This window comes from Microtus oregoni, unplaced genomic scaffold (genome assembly GCF_018167655.1).
Source record: "Microtus oregoni isolate MIOR12 unplaced genomic scaffold, Mior012 000046F_ref0000063, whole genome shotgun sequence".
NCBI lineage: Eukaryota > Metazoa > Chordata > Mammalia > Rodentia > Cricetidae > Microtus > Microtus oregoni.
Window position 1 is genome coordinate 9,928,748 of NW_024543220.1, and position 19,855 is coordinate 9,948,602.

General features: G+C 49.1%; 1 protein-coding gene across 2 annotated transcripts; it reads right to left on the reverse strand.

The window, feature by feature from the left end:
• Positions 1-4,511: 4,511 nt before the first annotated feature.
• On the reverse strand, positions 4,512-19,736 carry Ppp1r10 (protein phosphatase 1 regulatory subunit 10). Of its 2 annotated transcripts, none has more exons than XM_041634678.1 (20): positions 19,604-19,736; positions 18,558-19,073; positions 12,913-13,030; positions 12,235-12,321; positions 11,973-12,108; positions 11,181-11,232; positions 10,261-10,338; positions 9,947-10,120; positions 9,668-9,773; positions 9,470-9,582; positions 8,978-9,078; positions 8,290-8,437; positions 8,032-8,190; positions 7,699-7,945; positions 7,497-7,560; positions 7,202-7,396; positions 6,873-6,948; positions 6,515-6,628; positions 5,697-6,377; positions 4,512-5,556 (listed from the first exon to the last, which is right to left on the reverse strand). In XM_041634678.1, exons 3-20 carry the CDS (start codon positions 13,017-13,019, stop codon positions 5,447-5,449), a joined length of 2,748 nt encoding a protein of 915 aa, XP_041490612.1. In that variant the 5' UTR covers positions 13,020-13,030; positions 18,558-19,073; positions 19,604-19,736; the 3' UTR covers positions 4,512-5,446. The 2 variants fall into 2 exon arrangements, with proteins under 2 accessions (XP_041490612.1, XP_041490614.1); XM_041634680.1 differs by lacking the exon at positions 19,604-19,736 and adding an exon at positions 19,285-19,368.
• Positions 19,737-19,855: the final 119 nt, after the last annotated feature.

The window sequence follows — 19,855 nt, forward strand, 5'->3', positions numbered from 1 at the left end:
TGCCCTGTCCCTGTGTGGAGTTTCCTCTCCTCCCCAGCCAGTGTGCCTGCTGTACCCTCAGGGAAGGGAAAATGACCAAGCCCACCCTTTGAATGAAGTGGTGCTCCACCCTGTGCTTAGGGCTCCAGAACACTGATCTAAGGCCAGCAGTCCCTGTGGGCACAGGACACAGCTGTAGCTCCAGCACCCAGGGGTGCAGGAAGACTCATTGGCTGTCTGAGTCATGCTGGGGAAGAGAAAGGCTCTGCTTCCGTGAGTGGTTAGAGAAGACTTGAAAACTAAGGACATGATACAACTGACTGCCATGTACCTAATTTTGGTTAAGAATTGCCGTGTGTCCAAAAAGGACAGTTCCAGAGATGGGTTATTTGGTGACAGCTCATGGAGCTGGAGTGAGGACCAAAGCCAGTCCACGCCTGAGAGGCAGATCCAGCGGTGTGGAACAACTGGTGCACAGCTGGTGGGGTTTAGCCATCCACTCACTTAAGCATGGCTGGAAGGGAAGAGAGGAAGGCTTACGGTGTAGAGGATGGGGAGTCTAGAAGTGGACAGCGTGGTGAGCTGTAGAACCTCTGAAGGGATTTTCAGTGCAGCCAATTTCAGTGCTGGAAATCCTGACTGACCAGGTACCCATCTGGATAGCGGAGCTGGTGTGCTCTTTAGGTTGTTGAGGTAGTAGATGGTAGTCAGTCCTAAGCTGCTGTCCGGGGAGAACACTACATGCCCTCACATCTAGATGAGATTGCAGAAATGACAGGGTGTTATCTAGTGAATACCAAGGTCGTGAGTGTGAGTGGGTGGTGAAGCACACCTTTAATCCAGTACTCTGGAGGCAGAGGCAGGCAACACTACACAGAAAAACCTTGTCTGGAAAAGCTAAAGAGAAACTTGGTATGAAGAATATGTGTGTGTGTGGTTGGGCAGCTGCACAAAGCCCAGGCTGTCCACCAGTTTTCTCCCATGAACAGCGTGTGTGGAGTTAGAAATGGCATCCCTCAGATGTGGGTGGGAAATTGTCCCTCAAAAAGAAAAATGGGCTGGAGAGATGGCTCGGTTAAGAGCACTGACTGCTCTTCCAGAGGACCTGGGTTCAATTCCCAGCACCCACATGGCAGCTCACAACTGTAAATCCAGTTCCAGGGGATCTGACACCTTCACACCAATGCACATAAACCGTAAAAAAAAAAAAAAAACAGGGCTGGAGAGATGGCTCAGAGGTTAAGAGCATTGCCTGCTCTTCCAAAGGTCCTGAGTTCAATTCCCAGCAACCACATGGTGGCTCACAACCATCTGTAATGGGGTCTGGTCTTCGAGCATAGACACAGACAGAATATTGTATACATAATAAATAAATAAATTTAAAAAAACACAAAAGAGAAAAAGACAGTCACTAAATGTGTGAATAAACGATTTTATTAGCAGTCATATTTTATTCATGAGCTGGATTTTAGTGTTTGAGACAAGGTCTTGCTGTGTGGGTCTGGCTAGCCTGGAACTTGCTATCTAGACCATAGCTGACCTGGTCTACACAGAGACCTGTCTGCCTTTGCGGCACCCGCACCCCTTCCCACCAGTGCACCACCATGCCCTTTTAAACACCTGCACGGAATATAGAAACGTTTCATATGAGCATCACAAATTTTGGGGATTTTTGAAGTAGGGAGTCATTCTGTAGTCTAGGCTAGCCTCAACTCTAGCTCAGGCCAGCCTTGATGTTGTGGGCCCACTGGAGCACTTGTAGGCGGTTAAGGGCATCTGCTGCTCTCTCAGAGGATCCAGGTTCAGCCCTGGCACCCACACAGCAGCTCACAGCTGTCTGTAACTCCAGTTACAGGGGATCCAGCACCCTCCTTTGGCTTCTATGTGTGTGGTACACTTACATGTAGATAACAGAAGCATAAAAGAGTGTGGGGGGAGGGCAGCACTGGAGAGAGCTCAGTGGTTCAGAGCGCTGACTGGCCAGGCGTAGTGGTGCACGCCTGTAACCCAGGAAGCAGAGGCAGGCAAATCTTGGTGAGTTCCAGGACAGCCTGGTCTACAGAGCTAGTTCCAGGACAGCCAGGACTACACAGGGAAACCCTGTCTCAAAAAAAAAAAACCCAAAACTAAAACAACAAAAACAAGAAACCACACTTGGACCAAAGGATGGTGGAGTTGATATGCTCAGCTTGTCTTTGTGACGGGAAAAAAGAAAAGATCAATCTTGTGTGTATGGGTGTCTAACTTCACAGTTCTAGGGTCAGTTACTGCACTAGTGACCACACCCAGATTTTTTTTAATTTATGATTTTCTCATTCTTACTTATGTATCTGTATGTGACTTCGCATATCCTGGGATAGAGGTGTAGGGTGTGCAAAGGTCAGAAAAGGGTGTTGGATTCTCTGGAGCTGCAATTCAAGGCAGTTAGGAGTCACCTGATATGGGTACAAAAAAATGAGAGGGGAGGGAAGGTGGGAGGGTGGACAGAAGGAAGAAAAAGTCTTGGGCTTGTAGGAGATGAGAAGCGATGTGGCCTTGAAGAGGAGAGCTGTGACCACAGGCTGGTTAGTTCCCTTCAAGGTGGGAGAGGGTAATTTTTAGCTATGTGAGTGCTAAGAGGTCTGCCCTCATGTGGCCATTAATCAGAATAACAGTCAAGACACCTGCCAACTTGGTAGGCTTGCAGTCTCAGGATCCTCCTACCTGTTTGTCCTGTGTGCCTGGGGTCCTGTTGGGATCCCATAAACACCAAGCATTCGGGACCAGCATTCTCTTGCTGCATACATCTCAGTTTCTCCTCCTTCCCCAACTCTGTATCCTTCAAGGTCTTCTGCCTCTCTTCAAATCCTGTTCCATCAGCTAGACATCCTGGGGAATGCTTTTGGTTTTGAAACAGTCTCACTCAGAATCTTTGGCTGGCTGGCCTGAAACTATGTAGACCAGGATGGTCACAAGCTCAGAGATCTGCTGGATTCTGCCTCCTGCATATTGGAATTAAAGATGTGGATCATACCTGAATTCTAAAAGTTCTATCATGCATGGTGGGGGCATTACACATGCCACAGCAAGTCTATGGAGGTTAGGGGACAATTGTGAGAGCCATTCTCTACTTCCACCACATGGAACTCAAATTCAGCAAAACAACTTCTTCTTTTTAGACTATGTATATGACTGTTTTGTCTCCCTGTAAGTATGTGGGTGCACCACACATATGTCTGGTGCCTATGGAGGTCAGAAGAGGGTCGGATTGTTCTATTGCTGAGATGAAATACAACTAAAAGCAGCTTGAGGAGGAAAGTGTTTATTTGGCTCACACTTCCGTACCTAGTCCATCATTGAAGGGACTCAAATAGGGCAGGAATCTGACAGGCAGGAGCTAACAGAGGCCTCGGGAGTGCTGACCCTATTCCCGCCTCCTTTGTAGTTCAGAGAGCAAAACAGCTGCACTGATCAGCCCTTACAGAGCAGGCAGTGGTGACACACACCTTTAACCCCAGTAGCACACTAGTACACCCCTTTAATCCTAGCCCTAGAGAGGATTATAAAACGGAGGGACAGCTCTCACAGTCTCATTCTGAGGATTCCTGGAGGCAGCATCGCCATTTAGGAAAAAAGTAGAGGTAGAAGCCAGCCAGTGGTTGGCTGTTTTGCTTTTCTGACCTGCAGGTTGAATCCCAGCCTATCTCTGGTTTTTGTCTCTGTAGCTTTTTGGAGCTTGTCCTGGAACTTGCTCTGTAGACCAGGCTGGCCTCAAATTCTGCCTGCCTCTGCCTCTGGAAAACAAAGGTGTGCACCACCATTGGCCATCTGGATCTTACCGGATTCCCAGTTGAGCTTTCTTCTCTTTGATGACTCTAGCTGATGTCAAGTTGACATAAAACGGTTAGGGCTGGGCGGTGGTGGCGCACGCCTTTAATCCCAGCACTTGGGAGGCAGAGACAGGCGGATCTCTATGAGTTCGAGGCCAGCCTGGTCTACAAGAGCTAGTTCCAGGACAGGCACCAAAAACTACGGAGAAACCCTATCTCGAAAAATCAAAAAAAAAAAAAAAAAAAAAAAAACAAAAACAAAAAAACCCCTAGCGTTAGGGTGGTTATAAGCCATCACGTAGATGCTAGGAATTGAACTGCGGTCCTCTGCAAGTGCTCTAAGCCAAACCCGCTCTCCACCACCACCCTGCTTTTATTAAAAGCAAGAATCGCCAGGCGGTGGTGGCGCACACCTTTAATCCCAGCACTCGGGAGGCAGAGGCAGGTGGATCTCTGTGAGTTCGAGACCTGCCTGGTCTACAGAGCTAGTTCCAGGACAGGCTCCAAAGCCACAGAGAAACCCTGTTTCAAAAAACCAAAAAAAAAAAAAAAAAAAAAAAGCAAGAATCACTGGATGGTGGTGGCATATGCCTTTAATCCCAGCACTCAGCAGGCAGATCTCTGAATTTTGAGGCCAGCTTGGTCTACAAAGTGAGTACAGGACAGCCTGTTAACAGAGAAACCTTGTTTCAGAAAAAAGCAAGAGTCAAAACACACCAGGGGTTAAATAAGCTGCTTCTCTTTCCACTGTTTATTATTAATGTACAAAATATACAAAATCAAAAGAAAAAACTCCTCAAATCCATTGTGGTTCTAACCCAAGACCCTGCACAAAACCAACCCACTGTTTTCATAGAAAACAACTGATGCCAAGACAGGGAAAGGAGGACGGACAGGACCACTCCTGCTGACCTGGCCAGGAAGCCTCACACTGACAGGGTTCTGTAGGGGTAAGGAGCAAGCCCACTCCCACAGGCAGTGCATGTAGTGCGTCAGGCCTGGTATACCCGGTGAAGCTGATGAAAACTGGTCTCACGGAAATGTTTAATGGAGTCTCTAAAATGGCTGCAGGCAAGAGTGGCCTAACACTGCAGGCCTGCCCTCTGCCAGCTACATTTAACTGGATGTGGCTGTGAATGCGCCATCACTGAACCTAGCTGACCCACAACGACCTGGGTCCTAACAGTTGCAGTCTTCCTTGAGAAAGGACTCACCAGTGACTGGCCCATGCGGGCACAAGGGGGATGGTGCCAGCTTGAGCCCTCAGTGCAGTGGGCTATATGGTACTCCTGTGAGGATATGGACTGTGTGCGAGTGGAGAGCAGAGGTCTCCAGTGTGACCAGCGTTAGGTTCTCAGGCATCGGGGCTAATACTGGAAGGGGTTTGGGGCACAGGGCAGATCTCGCCACAAAGTGAAGCCAGCCGTCTCAGCAGTCCAGCATCTAGAGTGTGTCCAGTCTCTCTCCTCTCCAGACTGGAGGGGAATATGTACATCAATGTGCACCAGTGATCAGAAACCCCCCGGAACCCAACCAGGTAGGAACTGAGGGGGCCGGCTCCTCATCAGCTGGGGAAAAGGGGAAGTGGGCCTCACAGAAGCCATAACCGAGTGGAAGGAGCAAGGCTGCAGTCCACAGGGGCGGGAGGGGCAGGAAGCCTAGGGCAGCGGGGGTCCATTGACCCCCGGGTGATAGAAGGCACAGTTGTTCTCATAGCGGCAGCTGCCCTTCATCATGAAGTGTCGACAGACGGGGCGGTTGGACATATCTGCGGGACGATGGCAGAAGGTTAGACGTCAGCTGAGAGACCACCCCCTCCCACCGCAAACCTCAGAGACAGTGTGTAAAGACAAAGGACAGAAACTGCCCTCCTTATACACAGAGAAGGCCAGGAGACAGAACCCTCACCTCCTCCATGACTGTGGCCTCCATCATGCCCTCGGTGGCCGCCTCCTCCGTGGCCATCATGACCGCGGTGCTCATGAGGTGGTGGCCCTCGATGGTCATGGCCTCGATGACTAGGACCATCATGTGGCCGGTGGCCATGGGGTCCCCCGTGTCCAGGTCCTTCATGGGGACGATGTCCACCACTACCACCCATTCCTCCTCCAGGGCCATCATGGGATCTATGTCCACTGCCCATTCCTCCTCCGGGGCCATCATGGGATCTATGTCCACTGCCCATTCCTCCTCCGGGGCCATCATGGGATCTATGTCCACTGCCCATTCCTCCTCCGGGGCCATCATGGGATCTATGTCCACTGCCCATTCCTCCTCCAGGGCCGTCATGAGGGCGATGTCCACCACCTCCAACCATGCCTCCTCCACCAGGACCCCCGCGGCCATTTGGGGGTCCTCCTCCAGAACGACCTCCTCTGGCTCCTCGGAATGGAGGGGGTGGCGGCGGCTCATTTCCTCCACGACCTCCTCGGCCTCTGTGGTATGGTCCAGGACCAGGTCCAGGACCCCCACGCATTGGGCCACCTCGCATGGGGTCACCTGGGCCATCCCAGAAGGGATCACCTCCCCGAGGGGGTGGGGGACCCAGGAGACGTGGACCCACTGGTCCACCAGGGCCTCCATGGGGACCTGGAAAGGAAAAGACCTCAGTTATCTGTTACATTCTAGAGCGGCCACCTCTAACCTGACCTTGTCCACCTCCTACCATCCCTGGCTGTGGCCATGCTGAAACAATGAAGTAAGCCCATTGAATCCTTCTCACCTACCTGGCATCGGCCCTCCAGGACCAGGAGGGAAATGCTGCATCCCCTTGGGACCCCCGGGGCCTCCTGGTGGGAAGCCGTTGGCTACAGGACCAGGACCTAGGAGTCCATGTGGCACTGCAAATGTAAATAGGAGCCCAACAGTCAGAGAGAGAATTCTAAAAAGAACGGCATGGCCCCCACACAAGTGTGCCCAACTAATCTCAGACCAACCTGCAGAGCCATGCTCTCTGTCCAGTTTCCCCACCCCATTTCTTGCTCAGTGGCAACAGTCCCATGCTTTTCAGCATCTGGAAACCCTGTTTCCCCTTCTACCACAGGGCGTCCTCTCCAGGCCCCTGGGGTTGGCTCTGAGGATTACCCAGCATCTGCTTGAGCTTGTCGGAGTAGTCTGGCTGCTTCAGCAGTTCCTCTGAAGGGTGGCTGTTTGGACTGCCCTGTGAGCAAGCAAAATGGCAGTTCAAGAGATAAAGCAAGAACGTGTATGCAAATGGAAGACAAAGAACTGGGTAAGCTGGGTACAGGGTGCAGGCTGAGTCCCAGACCAGCTTGGGCTACACCATGAGACCTTTTTACAAAACTGAAACCAAACAACATAAGCAAACATATCCAAAAAATCTAAAGTGAAGAGTGGGAGAGAGAATCTGAAGACAACACACGGAGATCACTTGAGGAAGAGGGCTCACATACCATGATGGAGGTGAGGATCTCCTGGACATTGATGCCTCCTCCTCCAGGGCCCTGGGGGCTCTTCCCAGCTCCCATGCTTCCCATAAGATTAGCCAGAACAGGAGGCAGCTTGGAGCCTCCTGCCCCATCAGGTGAGCCACAAGACACTCCAGGCTCCAGGGTCTCAACATATGGTGTCTCATCCATGGAACACTCCTAAGAAGAGAAGAAAACAAATCAGGGCTGTGGAAAACAACACAGAGGTGTCCTCACCCTGCACCGCCGTCCCACCACACTGCTGTGTCCAAAGACTCACCTCATCCAAGGGGATGAGTTTTGGGGGTATAGGCTCATAGGGCTCAGGATCAGGCTCATGTGGACTGTGAGACAGAGAGAAAAAGAATACAATCGCATCAATTCAGCTCCCTGAAGTTCTTAGTAGTTAGTGCCTCCCAAAGCTACCCACCACAGTCCCATGGTACAGACAATCCACACCAGGTACTGACACCTGAACTCACCTCTCCTTGTTCAGGAAGAGCTCCTGAAGGATGCCTTTTTCCCGCTCAGCCTGGATGTATCGCTCCTGGCTATTGCTTCCAGGGATAACGAGAGGTGAGGGTAGAACCAGAGGCCGGGGACACACCCAGGGCACTTTCTCCTCCATGTTGTCGTGGCTTAGTCGTCGGGCTGTCTCAAAAGCATGCCGGTCTGACAGAATCTCACGCTTAGCTGCCTCACCAAAGTCTTTGATCTTGTTCACATTCACTGCAAGGGAGGCAGAGGACGACTGAGCATGAGCGAAATTGCCTGTGTTCAGACTCTAGGAACCTACGCACGGAACCGCATCGCACCTCGCTCAGTTTCATCCAGTTCAAAGTAGAAATACTCTCTCAGCTTGCCCTCCTCAGGCCACGTTACAGTTTTCCTCTTTCTGCCCTTCCGAGTCAGCTGGCTGGGGTCACCAGGGCTCTCCACAGGCTTTGCGTCCAGAGCTCCTGGCTCTGAGGAGGCTGAAAACAAGCGCATTTCAGAAGAGGCTGTAAGCGACCTAAGATCCAGCCCAAGATCCCATCTTTCAGAAAACACCCAAACCAGGCAGAGTAGGCTACCTGCATCCATGAGCTCTGGGACTTCAACGGGCGGCACCGGGGTGCCAGGGCGGTCTGTGTCCATGGGCTCAGCAGGAGGTGCTGGCTCTGGAGAAGAAGGTTTGGCTGTGCTTGGTTCAGTGTTTGTTTTCCCTTCAAAGGGGCTGGGCTGTTATGAAAGAGAAAGCATCCAATGAGCTTACAAGACACTCAGAGGCAAGTCCAGGATCCTGGAAGTCCAGTGTCACACAGAACACACTGCTGGAATCACCCCACACGTCCTGTCACTGAACACACTGCTGGAGTCACCCCACAGCTCCTGTAGACACCCCACAGCTCCTGTCACTAAACACACTGCTGCAGTCACCCCACAGCTCCTGTAGACACCCCACATGTCCTGTCACTGAACACACTGCTGGAGTCACCCCACAGCTCCTGTCACTAAACACACTGCTGGAGTCACCCCACAGCTCCTTTCCTGTAGACACCCCACAGCTCCTGTCACTAAACACACTGCTGCAGTCACCCCACAGCTCCTTTCCTGTAGACACCCCACACGTCCTGTCACTGAACACACTGCTGGAGTCACCCCACAGCTCCTGTCACTAAACACACTGCTGGAGTCACCCCACAGCTCCTGCAGTCACCCCACAGCTCCTGCAGTCACCCCACACGTCCTGTCACTGAAATGCGCTGCCAGAGCTCATACCTTGGCAGCAGTCGGCGACAGAACCTTCTTCTTCTTCTTAATTTTGATGCCTGGGACAGGAGCTGAATTGAGAGCATCCAGGAAACCCAGGCCTTCCATAGCTACAGGGAAAAGAGCGCAGTGAATGAACTTCCTTCACAACCCTGTTCCAGTGAGGTCCGCTGCCCACAGTGACAAGGAAGCAGGGTTCACACAGAAGTTCCCATTAATCTTTCTTTTGGCAACCATGACTTTGATCACAGTTTTAGAATGCAAAATTCATGAAACAAGCTGCTGAAAACACCAGAGGGTCCAGCCACGAGGGAGGGAGGTGATAAGGTTATCACTTGAGAGGGACACTTTCCGGCCACCTATCTAACATGACTCTTACGGAAGGGCAATTCCAGAGGCACAAAATTTTAGGACGCCAAGAGATCGAAGGCAAAGTAAAGAAAACTGGTGAAGGGCACACCTTCCCCCACCCTGTGCCGAGGGCACTCCAGGAGGACTCACGCTGTGGGGGGATGATCTTCACTTTGATTTCTTTGGTGGTGTTGGGGGTTGTGTTGAGGGGCTTATACTTCTTCTCTGCAGGTGGGGCAGCATCTCCTGGAGCCGTTGTGGCACTGCAAAAGAGGGACAGTCAACAACCTCCCCACTCTCCCTTTTCTCCAAAGGCCCCTCCATAGGAACCTACACCAGAGCTCATACCTCTGCCGCTTGAGGGGGATGGGCTTCAGATTGTATTTGTCTGATACCACCACAGTGCTGGAGTTCTTCTTCACAGGCACCAAAGATGGGGTGTCCAGCTCTAATCCTGGGGAGAAACATGTTGATGGCAGTTCAACTTTGACCCTCACTGTTGCCCCCCCCAGATGGTCCAGCCTTGAGTTAAGTTCCCCCAGCTCTTCCTTTAGCCTCTTGCTTCCTCACAGCCTGAAGTTACGATCAGACTATTGGCTGCACACACTGATGCCCGCAAAGCCTCACCAGTGGAACGGAACTTGGCATGACTGGGTGCCGTGGTTCGCAGTGACTTGGGCTTCTCCTTCTTTTTCTCTGGGGCCTCCTCAGCCCGGGTCTCAGCCTTCACCTCAGTCAAAGGTCGCTCAGGAAGCGTAGTTCGGCTTTTCCCTTCTTCTTTCCGTTTCTTCTTATCCTTCTCTGTATGGAAAAACAAAGCAGGTGAGAATTTCATTCAATACAGAGAAGACTGCCAGAGGCAAAGAACCAACCTAGGGACACTTGAGAGCTGCAGTCTAAATGGGAAGAGAACACGTGGGGTACAGGGCCGAGGAGCTTACCTGCAGGCTGGGTACTACTCTGAGAGCGGATGACAGCCATCCAGTCGCTGACAAGGACTGAGGCCAATTTCCGGAGCTCTGCAAGTGAAAAAGGAAAAAAAACTACTTAATTAGTAATAATTCATTAATACTTTGAGTAACAGAAAATATGCTTTAAAAATTGTTAAATTTGTTCAATGGGAAAAAGTCTTAATATGGCGTGCTTTAAAACAGAGAAACTAAAAAGCCTCCAAGGGACTACTTGCTGTGGGGAACGGTGAAGTAGGAACACACCAGCAGGCACTCATGCTAAGAAGCAGTTTATACAGAGAAAACGGACACCTGATAATCTAAGGGATATGAGAACTTTTCTGTAGCCTCTCCTGGAGGACGTGGCCACAGCAGCTCTCCTTCGCGGTTCTGCAGTCATGCAGACTCATTTAGCAAGCAACTCTAAATAGCTAAAGGAATTAGAGCGGCGTGGTGTGGCACATGCATTTAATTCCAGTAGTTGGGAGGCAAACTTTGTGAGTTTGAGGCCAGTCTGGTCTACAGTGTTACAGCCAGGGTCACACAGAGAAACCCTGTCTTGGAAAATCAAAATCAAACCAAAGCGTGAGTTCCATGTCAGCCAGGGTTATAAAGAGAAACCCTACCTCAAAAAAAAAAAAAAAAAAAAAAAAAAAAAAAAAAACCAAAGAACCACTCCTATAGAAGTATTTTCTGGTAGGCACATTCAATGTTTAGAAATGAGTAAGTTTCATGTGGAATCAAGATGAAGAGGGACTGGATTAATCGACTTAAATCTTTAAGAGAGAAACAAGTTGGGCAGTGGTGGCGCACGCCTTTAATCCTGCACTTTTGAGGCAAAGGCACGAGTCTCTTGCCATAACATAAAAGAGACACTGGGGAGTCCAGGTCCAGGTGACAGTGGCACTCACCTTCATCCTCACTTGACTTGCTCAGCTGCTTCACGAGTTTTGCTGTGTTGTTCTATACGAGAAGGAAGGAAATGGCAGAAAGGTAAATGCAGGGACTAGAACAAGCTCACTCAGTGCTCACTAACTATGCCACCTTTTAACAATAGTGGCATACTTTAGTCTCCAAAACCTGTAGATACTTGTTTTTTTTTTTTTTTTAAGAAAGGGTCTCTCAGCCAGGCAGTGGTGGCACACGCCTTTAATTCCAGCACTTGGGAAACAGAGGCAGGTGGATCTCTGAATTTGAGGCCAACCTGGTCTACAAAGTGAGTTCTAGGACAGTCAAGACTGTTACATAGAGAAATCCTGTCTTGAAAAAACATAACAAAACAAAACAAAGAAAGGGTCTGTCTTTATAATCTTGGATGGCCTGGAACTCACAGAGACCCATGTGTCCCAGCCTCCGAAATGTTGGGGTTAAAGGCGTGAGAGCCACCATGCCAGCTACAGAAACATTCTTACTTAACCCTAGAACTCTAGTTATGACGGCTGGCAATACAACTCAGTTGGTAGAGGGCTAGCCTAAACCCAATCACAAAACAACTTATTCCCACTTTAGAGATGAGAAACCAAGCCTCAGATATACAAAGGGTTCTGCCACACACCTGATAAAGGAAATAAACCCACATCGAGTCTTCCCACTCCAATTCCCACTTTTCCCTGCCATTCTACTTCATAAATTCCAGACTGGAGTGGTTCTAATCAGTTAGGCTAACCCAGAAAGGAAGCGTGGGTGATGCAGCATGGCAGTACCTGCTTGAGATGGTCCACAGTAAGTGGGAGGTGCTGCAGGGTCAGCAGAATCTGCTGTAGGAGAGGAATGTTGTTGGTCGTCTTTGAATATGTTAACCAGTTGTTCAGAAGCTTGTAGCCACCAACATCAATAAACCTGCAGGCAGGTGGAGTCAGAATCTGTTAATCCTTTCCTAATTTTAGAACTAGCAAGCTCACATGTCTGGTGACCCAGAAACCCTATGCCTCCCCTCCCCATGCCAGCCCCTCCAATCCCACTTACTTGACTAGCACTTCTGGGGCCCGGGTCTGCAGGATGATGTTCAGATATGTACAGCGACTCACCATCTTTCGTGCTTCCTTCATCAGACTGCAAGGAGGAGTCACGTTAGATGCAGAGCGGAGCACCTGCTCTCAGCACCGCACTGTCCCAGTCAGGGTCCTGTCACACTGCCCACGCCAGCCTCCCCTCTTGAGTGCTGGGATGACAGGCACGAGGAATACTATGCCAGCTCATGTCCCACAGCAGAGGACCTAATCCTGGGAGTCCTGGTGCCCCCTGATGACTCTCTTTGCTCCACAGGATGGAAGGTAGCAGTCACTGAGAGAGTATCCCTCCTGTCCCAACACACATTTCCCCTGGGAATCTAAGACTGCCTCAGTAGTTTGCTTTTCTCTGGAAAACCTCAGATCTCCGAAGGAAAAAGACATTTTGGATAGGCACATGACCCCAAACAGAACCAAGAATTCTGTTATAGGTCCCCTGGTTGCATCCCATAACTCTCTTGGGGTTATGAAACAAATCCCCAGCTTCTGTCATGGCCAATGGCCATGTTCCTCTTGTCACAATCTGCCTGCATGTGGCTTCTTCCTTTCCCATTTATTCTTCTCTATTACTGATTTCAACTCAGTCACAAGTAGTCTCCTCTTCTGACTAGAAACCCCAGAAAAGCAGACTTACCTGAAGATCTTAGAAATTCCATCCACACTCTTCACTTCTCCATCCCGAGTAAGGAAGCTATCCAGGCCCTTGAGAAGTTCTTTGGGGTCTATGGGACCTGAACCCATGATGGTGGTTTCTGAGGTAAAAAGAAAAAAAAATCCATAGGATATATGATAGCAAAGACAGCCTCACTAACTTATGCCTTTAATAAATCCTACTGGCATATTTAAGACAAAGTGACTCATCTATGTTCAACTGCACTATTCTCTAGGTCAGTAAAATCAAGTCTGTGCTCACAAAACAGCCTTGGCGACTTAAGCTTGGGGTCAATGCAGGATTGACAGGAAGGGTAACGTGAGTGAAGGCCCTGGCAGCCTACCTCTCATTCCCAGTTAAAACCCTTTCCACAACAGTTACACTTCAGGAGAGTGGGCTAAGACCCAAGATAAGATGCTCAGTTCTTTATGCTTCCAAGGTCCTGTCTCCAGTTGGCAGCTGCTAATTTTGATAAGGGGGCAGCTGTAGCTTCCTAAGGTAATCGAGCCAACCCTGGGTATCTGGGTAAACATTTTCAAGAACCAATCACCCTCTCTCCAGAAATCAATTCCCTTTTATCTTGGATGCTTAAGTCATAAGCACAAGTGGTAGAATGCGTCAGCCGGGGTAGTTGATGAGAAAACAAGTCGGCCCTGACTGAGCAGGGCCCTTCCCCAGGGAACTCAGCAGCGCTCAGAACAAGAGTGACTGAACAAAGTAGGCAGGCTCTCATTAGGCCTGAATAATGCCACTCGCTTAACAAACACCAAACAAGCTTTTATTGTTCCAAAGTTCAGGAGAAACTCGGCTTGTGATTTCAGAAGCAAAGATGCAAACCTGACCTCAAAACTCACCACTGGCCAAGACTCCCAAGAAAAACCCAAAGCCGAGAGAACTGGAGATGGGGAAGGAACCATCAAAAGTAATGAAGGTGAAGTTGTGGAAAGTGGACACCAGATCAGGCTGGGAAAGGAGCGAGTTAAAAGCTACACTCCATGGAAAGGGACCGATTTCTAGGCCAGAGCTCCAGAGAGATTAGGGCTGATATGGCTCTGATCAGGAGTTTTAGCCATAACTCAATCACTAGCTTCAGAGAACCAAAACCATGAGCCTCACCACCAGGCCGGGATGGGCAGGACAAGGCAAGGGTCCCTGTGCGTCTCATCACATAAGCAGCAGAGGTACCCTTACAAGGATGAGCACCAGTCTTTAACAAAAAAACAAACAATAGGATTCTTGCAATATAACAGTTGTCTGTTCTCAAAGCAGAAAAGACGTGTGACAAGTGTGGCTGTTTTCCTGGCTTAGACATGTTTAACCTGATTAAGAGGCTGTCAAAGACAAGAGTGGTTCTCCACATACAACAAGATAAAAATTTAGTGTTAAAAAGGCCCAGGGAAAAGGGGAGGGGGGGGGAAGGCAGCAGTATCTGCTCTGGAGGCTGAAGCCTGCAGGCTCAACACAGGAAGAGGTGCTAAGCATTGAACAAAACCTGCTAACTGCTGTCACCCAATACCCTGGAACCTGAGGTCAAAGGAGAAAAACGGTCAAGAACATTTACAGGTCAGGGGACAAACTCAATGTGTACATGTACAGAGAGGAAACCTCCCTGTCTTAAGACAGCAGTGATTTTTGAGTTTCCGGTATAGTAACAGATTTTCCATCTGTTACACTGAAAAAGCACTGAATGGGCCCAAAGTAATACATTTAAGCAATCCAGCCCAGAAAATTTTTAAATCTTTATACATACATAAACCTATTAGAACCCCAAATGACAATGTATGCAATTTGACAAGTCTTGGATTAAACATTACTTCATTCCAGACCTTCTGAACATGGTTGACTGAAACCCAGAGCTAAAAATTACCCCCATTGTATGTCTATCGAGGAACTAATAAGCCTAAACCAAATGTTCCTTGTTCAATTGTCAGAAAAGAGAGGACAGCCACCTTGCGCGAAACAAAGCTGAGCTGTCTAGTGCCCTCTGATGGAAACGGGACCTAGGTACTGTAAATTCCTGTCTGTATAAACAAAAAGGCACAACAGTAAGGGAAGCTGGGAGACAAAACAAACATGCTAAGATGCATGGTTATTCCCGCTGTTGTTACATCTGGATGACTGAACTTGTCTCCTCACAGTAAAATGTGCATTTTCTTTGTGCCTTGTCCTCAGTGGTATTCATTCCTTATCAGGGACCCCCGAGTACCTTACAACCAGGTCCCCATTTTCACAGGCAAGCTGTAAGGTCTTCCAATAGGAACAAAGGAAGAATCCATCATGCTTGGAACAGGCCTACATTGAAGGCCCAAAGCGGCATTGACCAGAGTGGGCAGGGACTGTGCCCAAGCACTCCCCACGCCTGCTCTGCAGTTTGAAGCCGAGGAAACTTTCTGTAGCCATAAAGAACTCAGGTCATGGTTTTGTTTTGTTTTTATCCAGTTGCTATTCTCCTTGAAGGCCACAGACAAAAGGAGACAAGGGAAGGAAGTCCGTGATGTACCTCCGTCTTCGGAGCACTGGGGAACATTCTACAGTTCTTACTAGAGATATCAAATTCTGAATTTGACTTATTTGGTTTAAAAAGGTAGAAAAGCATCCAGACTGGCTGGTCACTAAACATCTAGCACCGCTGAATCCTGAATTAGTTCAGGAAACAAGGCCCATGCAAGCCAGGGTGCTTTAAATAGGTCTTCTGTCAGAGGACAAAGAATTGCCAGTTCTTCTTTGCTGGGACCTGAGCACCCCATAGAGCAAAATGCCTTGCTTCTTCCCTCAGTGTCTCAAGAGCTGCCTGGTGTGACCCAGTAGTAGAGTGGACTGTCTCAGGTGGTTCAGATTTTATACCTCTGCACAGTAAGGCCCTACTCCTCCCTCATCGTTATTCTTAAAACCAGGTAATCCTGGTCCCAGGAAGATGACTTGGCTTTCAATAAAGATGTAAAATTATGTCCACCACCCTAACCCTCAGGGAAAGCCCCTCAAATAGAACTCTGGCCACGCCCTAAGAATCAGGCTTCCCCCTAAAGCCTTGCTTTTCATCTCCCATGCAAGGAAGGTCTTCTTTACTAATCCCCTGCTCACTAGCGGTCGGGAGCCCCAGTGGCTGGAATGTTCAGCTCCCAGGGTAGATATGCTGCAGAAACACCTGGCAAACTGCTTAAAAGATAAAAAAGACGTGTGGTAAATAGACATATGGAAGAGGCCTTCCCATTCAATCAGAAGTCCAAGTAATAATGAGAATCCCCAGACAGCAGGAAATGAGCCCTGTTACAGCACCCAAGTCACCATAGGACAGGACAAAAGGCTTACAAACTCTGCCTAAAAACTCCACACTCCAATACAGGACTTAAATACAAAAATGAAAACTTTAAGAAGAAACTGTCAAAGACTTGACTTTGAAAAGTTGGGGAAAAGAGGTAAAAGAACCAGACACCCAATACCACCCTCAAGGGTGTGGCTTTTCATGCACCGACTGCCACAGCACTGACCAGGGAGGAGACCAAGAGGACATTCTCTTCCTCAATGATTTAAGGGAATTTCTTTTTAGAAAGGAAGGAAAAAGAAATTCAAAAAGGTGGCTCTTTGGAAAAAAGAAAGGTTGTGAAATGTAATACCAGAAATGTTTTGCTTACCAGAAACCGTAGCTTGACTCCCCCTGCCTCGAGTTTACAACTGCAGCCTCCTTTCCTAAAGATTCACTTCTCATCCTAGTGCCAACATACGGGAACTAAGCAACTGCAGAGGTGATGGCACTGAGCACAAAGAGTTTATTCCCAAACTGAGAGGTGAGAATAAGGATGATTTATAAGAAATCCTACAAGTACCAACCCTCCCCCAGACATTCGGAAGCACAAGGGCTTTGAGCAGAATGGCACATTCCAGCTCCAGCAGGCCCAATTGTCTACTCCAGTTACAAGACCTGTGTCTTGCCCCAGTCTCCCAACCCTAAAGCACAGTTTGAGTTTAGTTTTTCACACCTGTCAATTGAATGAAGCAAGGTGCATGTCCAAGCTTGTGATGAGTAGGTGAAAATAAAAGCAATGGGCTGATTGTTAAACACACAAACTATAACTTCACGATTAGAACAGTAAGTTCTTATCCCTATAAGATACTCCATAAGAGATAAGAGAAACGAAAAGCGTATTCTCCCCAGCAGCAGTCTGCACAGGGAGAGAAAGCAACTGCTCGGGGGTGGAGTTTTCAGAGGAAGCAAGCTGATTACATCACCTTTCAAAGTGGCTCCTCCCCCTTGACCAAGTTTCTAGGACAGCCCTAAGCTGACTGGCAAAAGAGAAAAACAAAGGAGAGGGACGCCATTTTGTTATGGAGAGGACGACTCAAAATTTAAAAAGCCATCCGGATCTGCCGGTAGCTTTACTTACACTATAAAGCACTAAATAAAAAAACAGAAGCCATACCTCCGCCCCCATCCTCAATCTGACCTACTTGAATTCAGTTTAAAAGAGTTTACTGAAAGTAAAATCAATTAATATACAATTTTCTGCGGGTTAAGAATTTGAATTTGCAATTGAAGTTCAATTTGCTACTACCGCCGACCACCCCGATCCTCCCTATAACCGGAAAGGGGGAGGACTTGGACCCCTCAACAAATAGGGTTCAGGTGGGAGGACAGGAGAAAAAGGGGTCAAGACACAACCTGCAACGCCGCTTGGAAGACAAAAGGACAAGGAAAAGTCGCCATATTTGAAGCAGGGAAGAAAAAAACTCTTTTTAACGACACAAATCTAGAAAGCTAGCATTCAATTGCACTAATGGCTTTTTAAAATTATACTTCTGAGCTTTCACATCCCCAACCTTTCCACCCTCTTAACTGTATCCACGAACCACTAAAAAGTATCAAGTTCAAATGTTAAATCACTTTTGCCTTTAAAAAACCTATGCAATCTGAAACAATTACAAGACATTCTTTACCTCCCCAAATGTTATATTGTATGTACTTGATACTAAGATTATTTTGCCCTAAATTTAAGTGTCTTGCAATCTTTATTCCTAGATTGCCACCTATTTTAACCATACAATATACCCCAAGCAAATTACATTAAAATTGAGAGGATTTAACCATCACTTTAAAAGACATAGCTAATACTTCTCTGCCCATCTCCTTACCCTGCAATCTTTATGTACAGATTGCTTATTAATCTGGCAAATTGAAAGGCGCTCTGCTTGTCTCACACACAAAGAAGTGGGACTTCTGGGCCACAAGATCCACCATCTTTTGTATGTGAGCTCATTAACCCTTTTGAAGACTGCTAACCAGAGGAAGGTAACCATTCCTCCTTATAATAGCAAAGGCTTATGCTTTGGCAGTCTGGAAATTTGCTGGATTATCAAGGGTTAACCGTCAATATCCTCACTTGCTGGCCCTCCCTTCACCCTCTCCTTGCCTGCTCCACAGCAGGGAAGAGGCAGGTGGTAGGGGAGAGAGCAAAGACTGTTTAGACCCACAGGACCTTTTTAATGGAGACTTAAAAGAGACCCGATTGGTCCTTCTCCAGTACAATACATTTGTTCTATGGTCTCATTGCTTCCTCTCATTATTTTTGGTTTCACAACGGGAAACGTTGATTTCTTGTTGCAAGGCTGGTTTTTGAAAATTCGACACTTACTATCCAATTTTTTTGCGACGTCAGCACCACGGGCTCAGGGGGGGAGGGGTAAAATTTTGGAGGAAAAAAAACCAAAACAACCAACCAGGACCCAAACTCAATTACTTGGGGGGCCTCATTGGATCAAAAAGTCTCTTAAAAAAGTAAAGACCAACTCAGTATTCACATTCCCCCCACCCAACTCCATTTAGGGAGGGGGGGTCGTTGAAAAAAATCCTGAGTGGATTCCAAAAAGGAAATGCTGGATGAGTGAGATTGGGTGGGTTTGGGCGGGGAGGGTGGTTTTTTTGCAGTTATGTGGTGACGGTCCTTCGGCCACAGATCTCAAGTCCCAAGCAGCGTGGGCTGGTGGGGTGGGCAAATAGGTGGGAAGGGGTAGAAGACACAAGTGGTTGGGCTGGTGGCTGCTCTTTTCCCTTTCCCCCCTCTCTCAGGATCCTTTCATGGGCTTAAGACGTTGCGGAGGCTTGTTTGTTTTCCTGATGGCCGGCCTGTCTTTCTCCGAGAAAATTCAACCTGGGGTAAAAAAAAGAACACAAAAGGAGAAAGGTGTAATCAGTACGGGTCGCCTTAAAACATCCCCACGTGCCATTACTCGTCGTCCCAGAACGCAGCGGCACTCGGCAGAGCGCGGCTGCCGAATAAATCCATCCCCTCTCCGCTTCCCCGGGCCGCCCGTCCTCGGAAAAAAACGTTACCGTCCAAGCGACGGAGCACCCAAACTTACCTCTAAACGAACCCCAGAATGGCGGCCGCCCGCTCGGGCGGAGTCTTTTATACCCGGCCGCCGCCCAACGCACCCTAACGTGATGGAGAAACGCCCTCGGCGCGAGGCATCGAGCGCGAGGCGGAGGCTGATTGGCCACCGCGAGGGCCAGGCCGCCCGCCGATTGGACGCCGCCCCTCAGCCTTCGGGAAGCCCCGGCCCTCGTTGCTCCCCCCACTTCCGTCTCCTTCAGTGCCCTCCGCGCCAGCGCGTGACCGCCGCGTCCGGCGCCGCCCTCTTCCCCGCCGCCACCACTTCCGCCCCGGAGGACGAGCCTCACCCCGGGTTGGTCGGCGCGACCCGGCGCGTGCGCACTGAGAGCGGCCCGGCCCAAATCGCCCTCGAAACTCCTTCTGGGTCATACGCTAGGCATGGCATCTATGAGTCACCGTGACCGGTCCGGGCGAAAATCAATTTCGACGGCTGCTTCGATTGTGACGCAGCTCAAATTCGCGTGACTCCTCTGCCGGCCCCGCCCTCCGACGCTTCCGTCCTGACGCACGTGAGCACCGGCTTCCGCATTGCGAGCCTC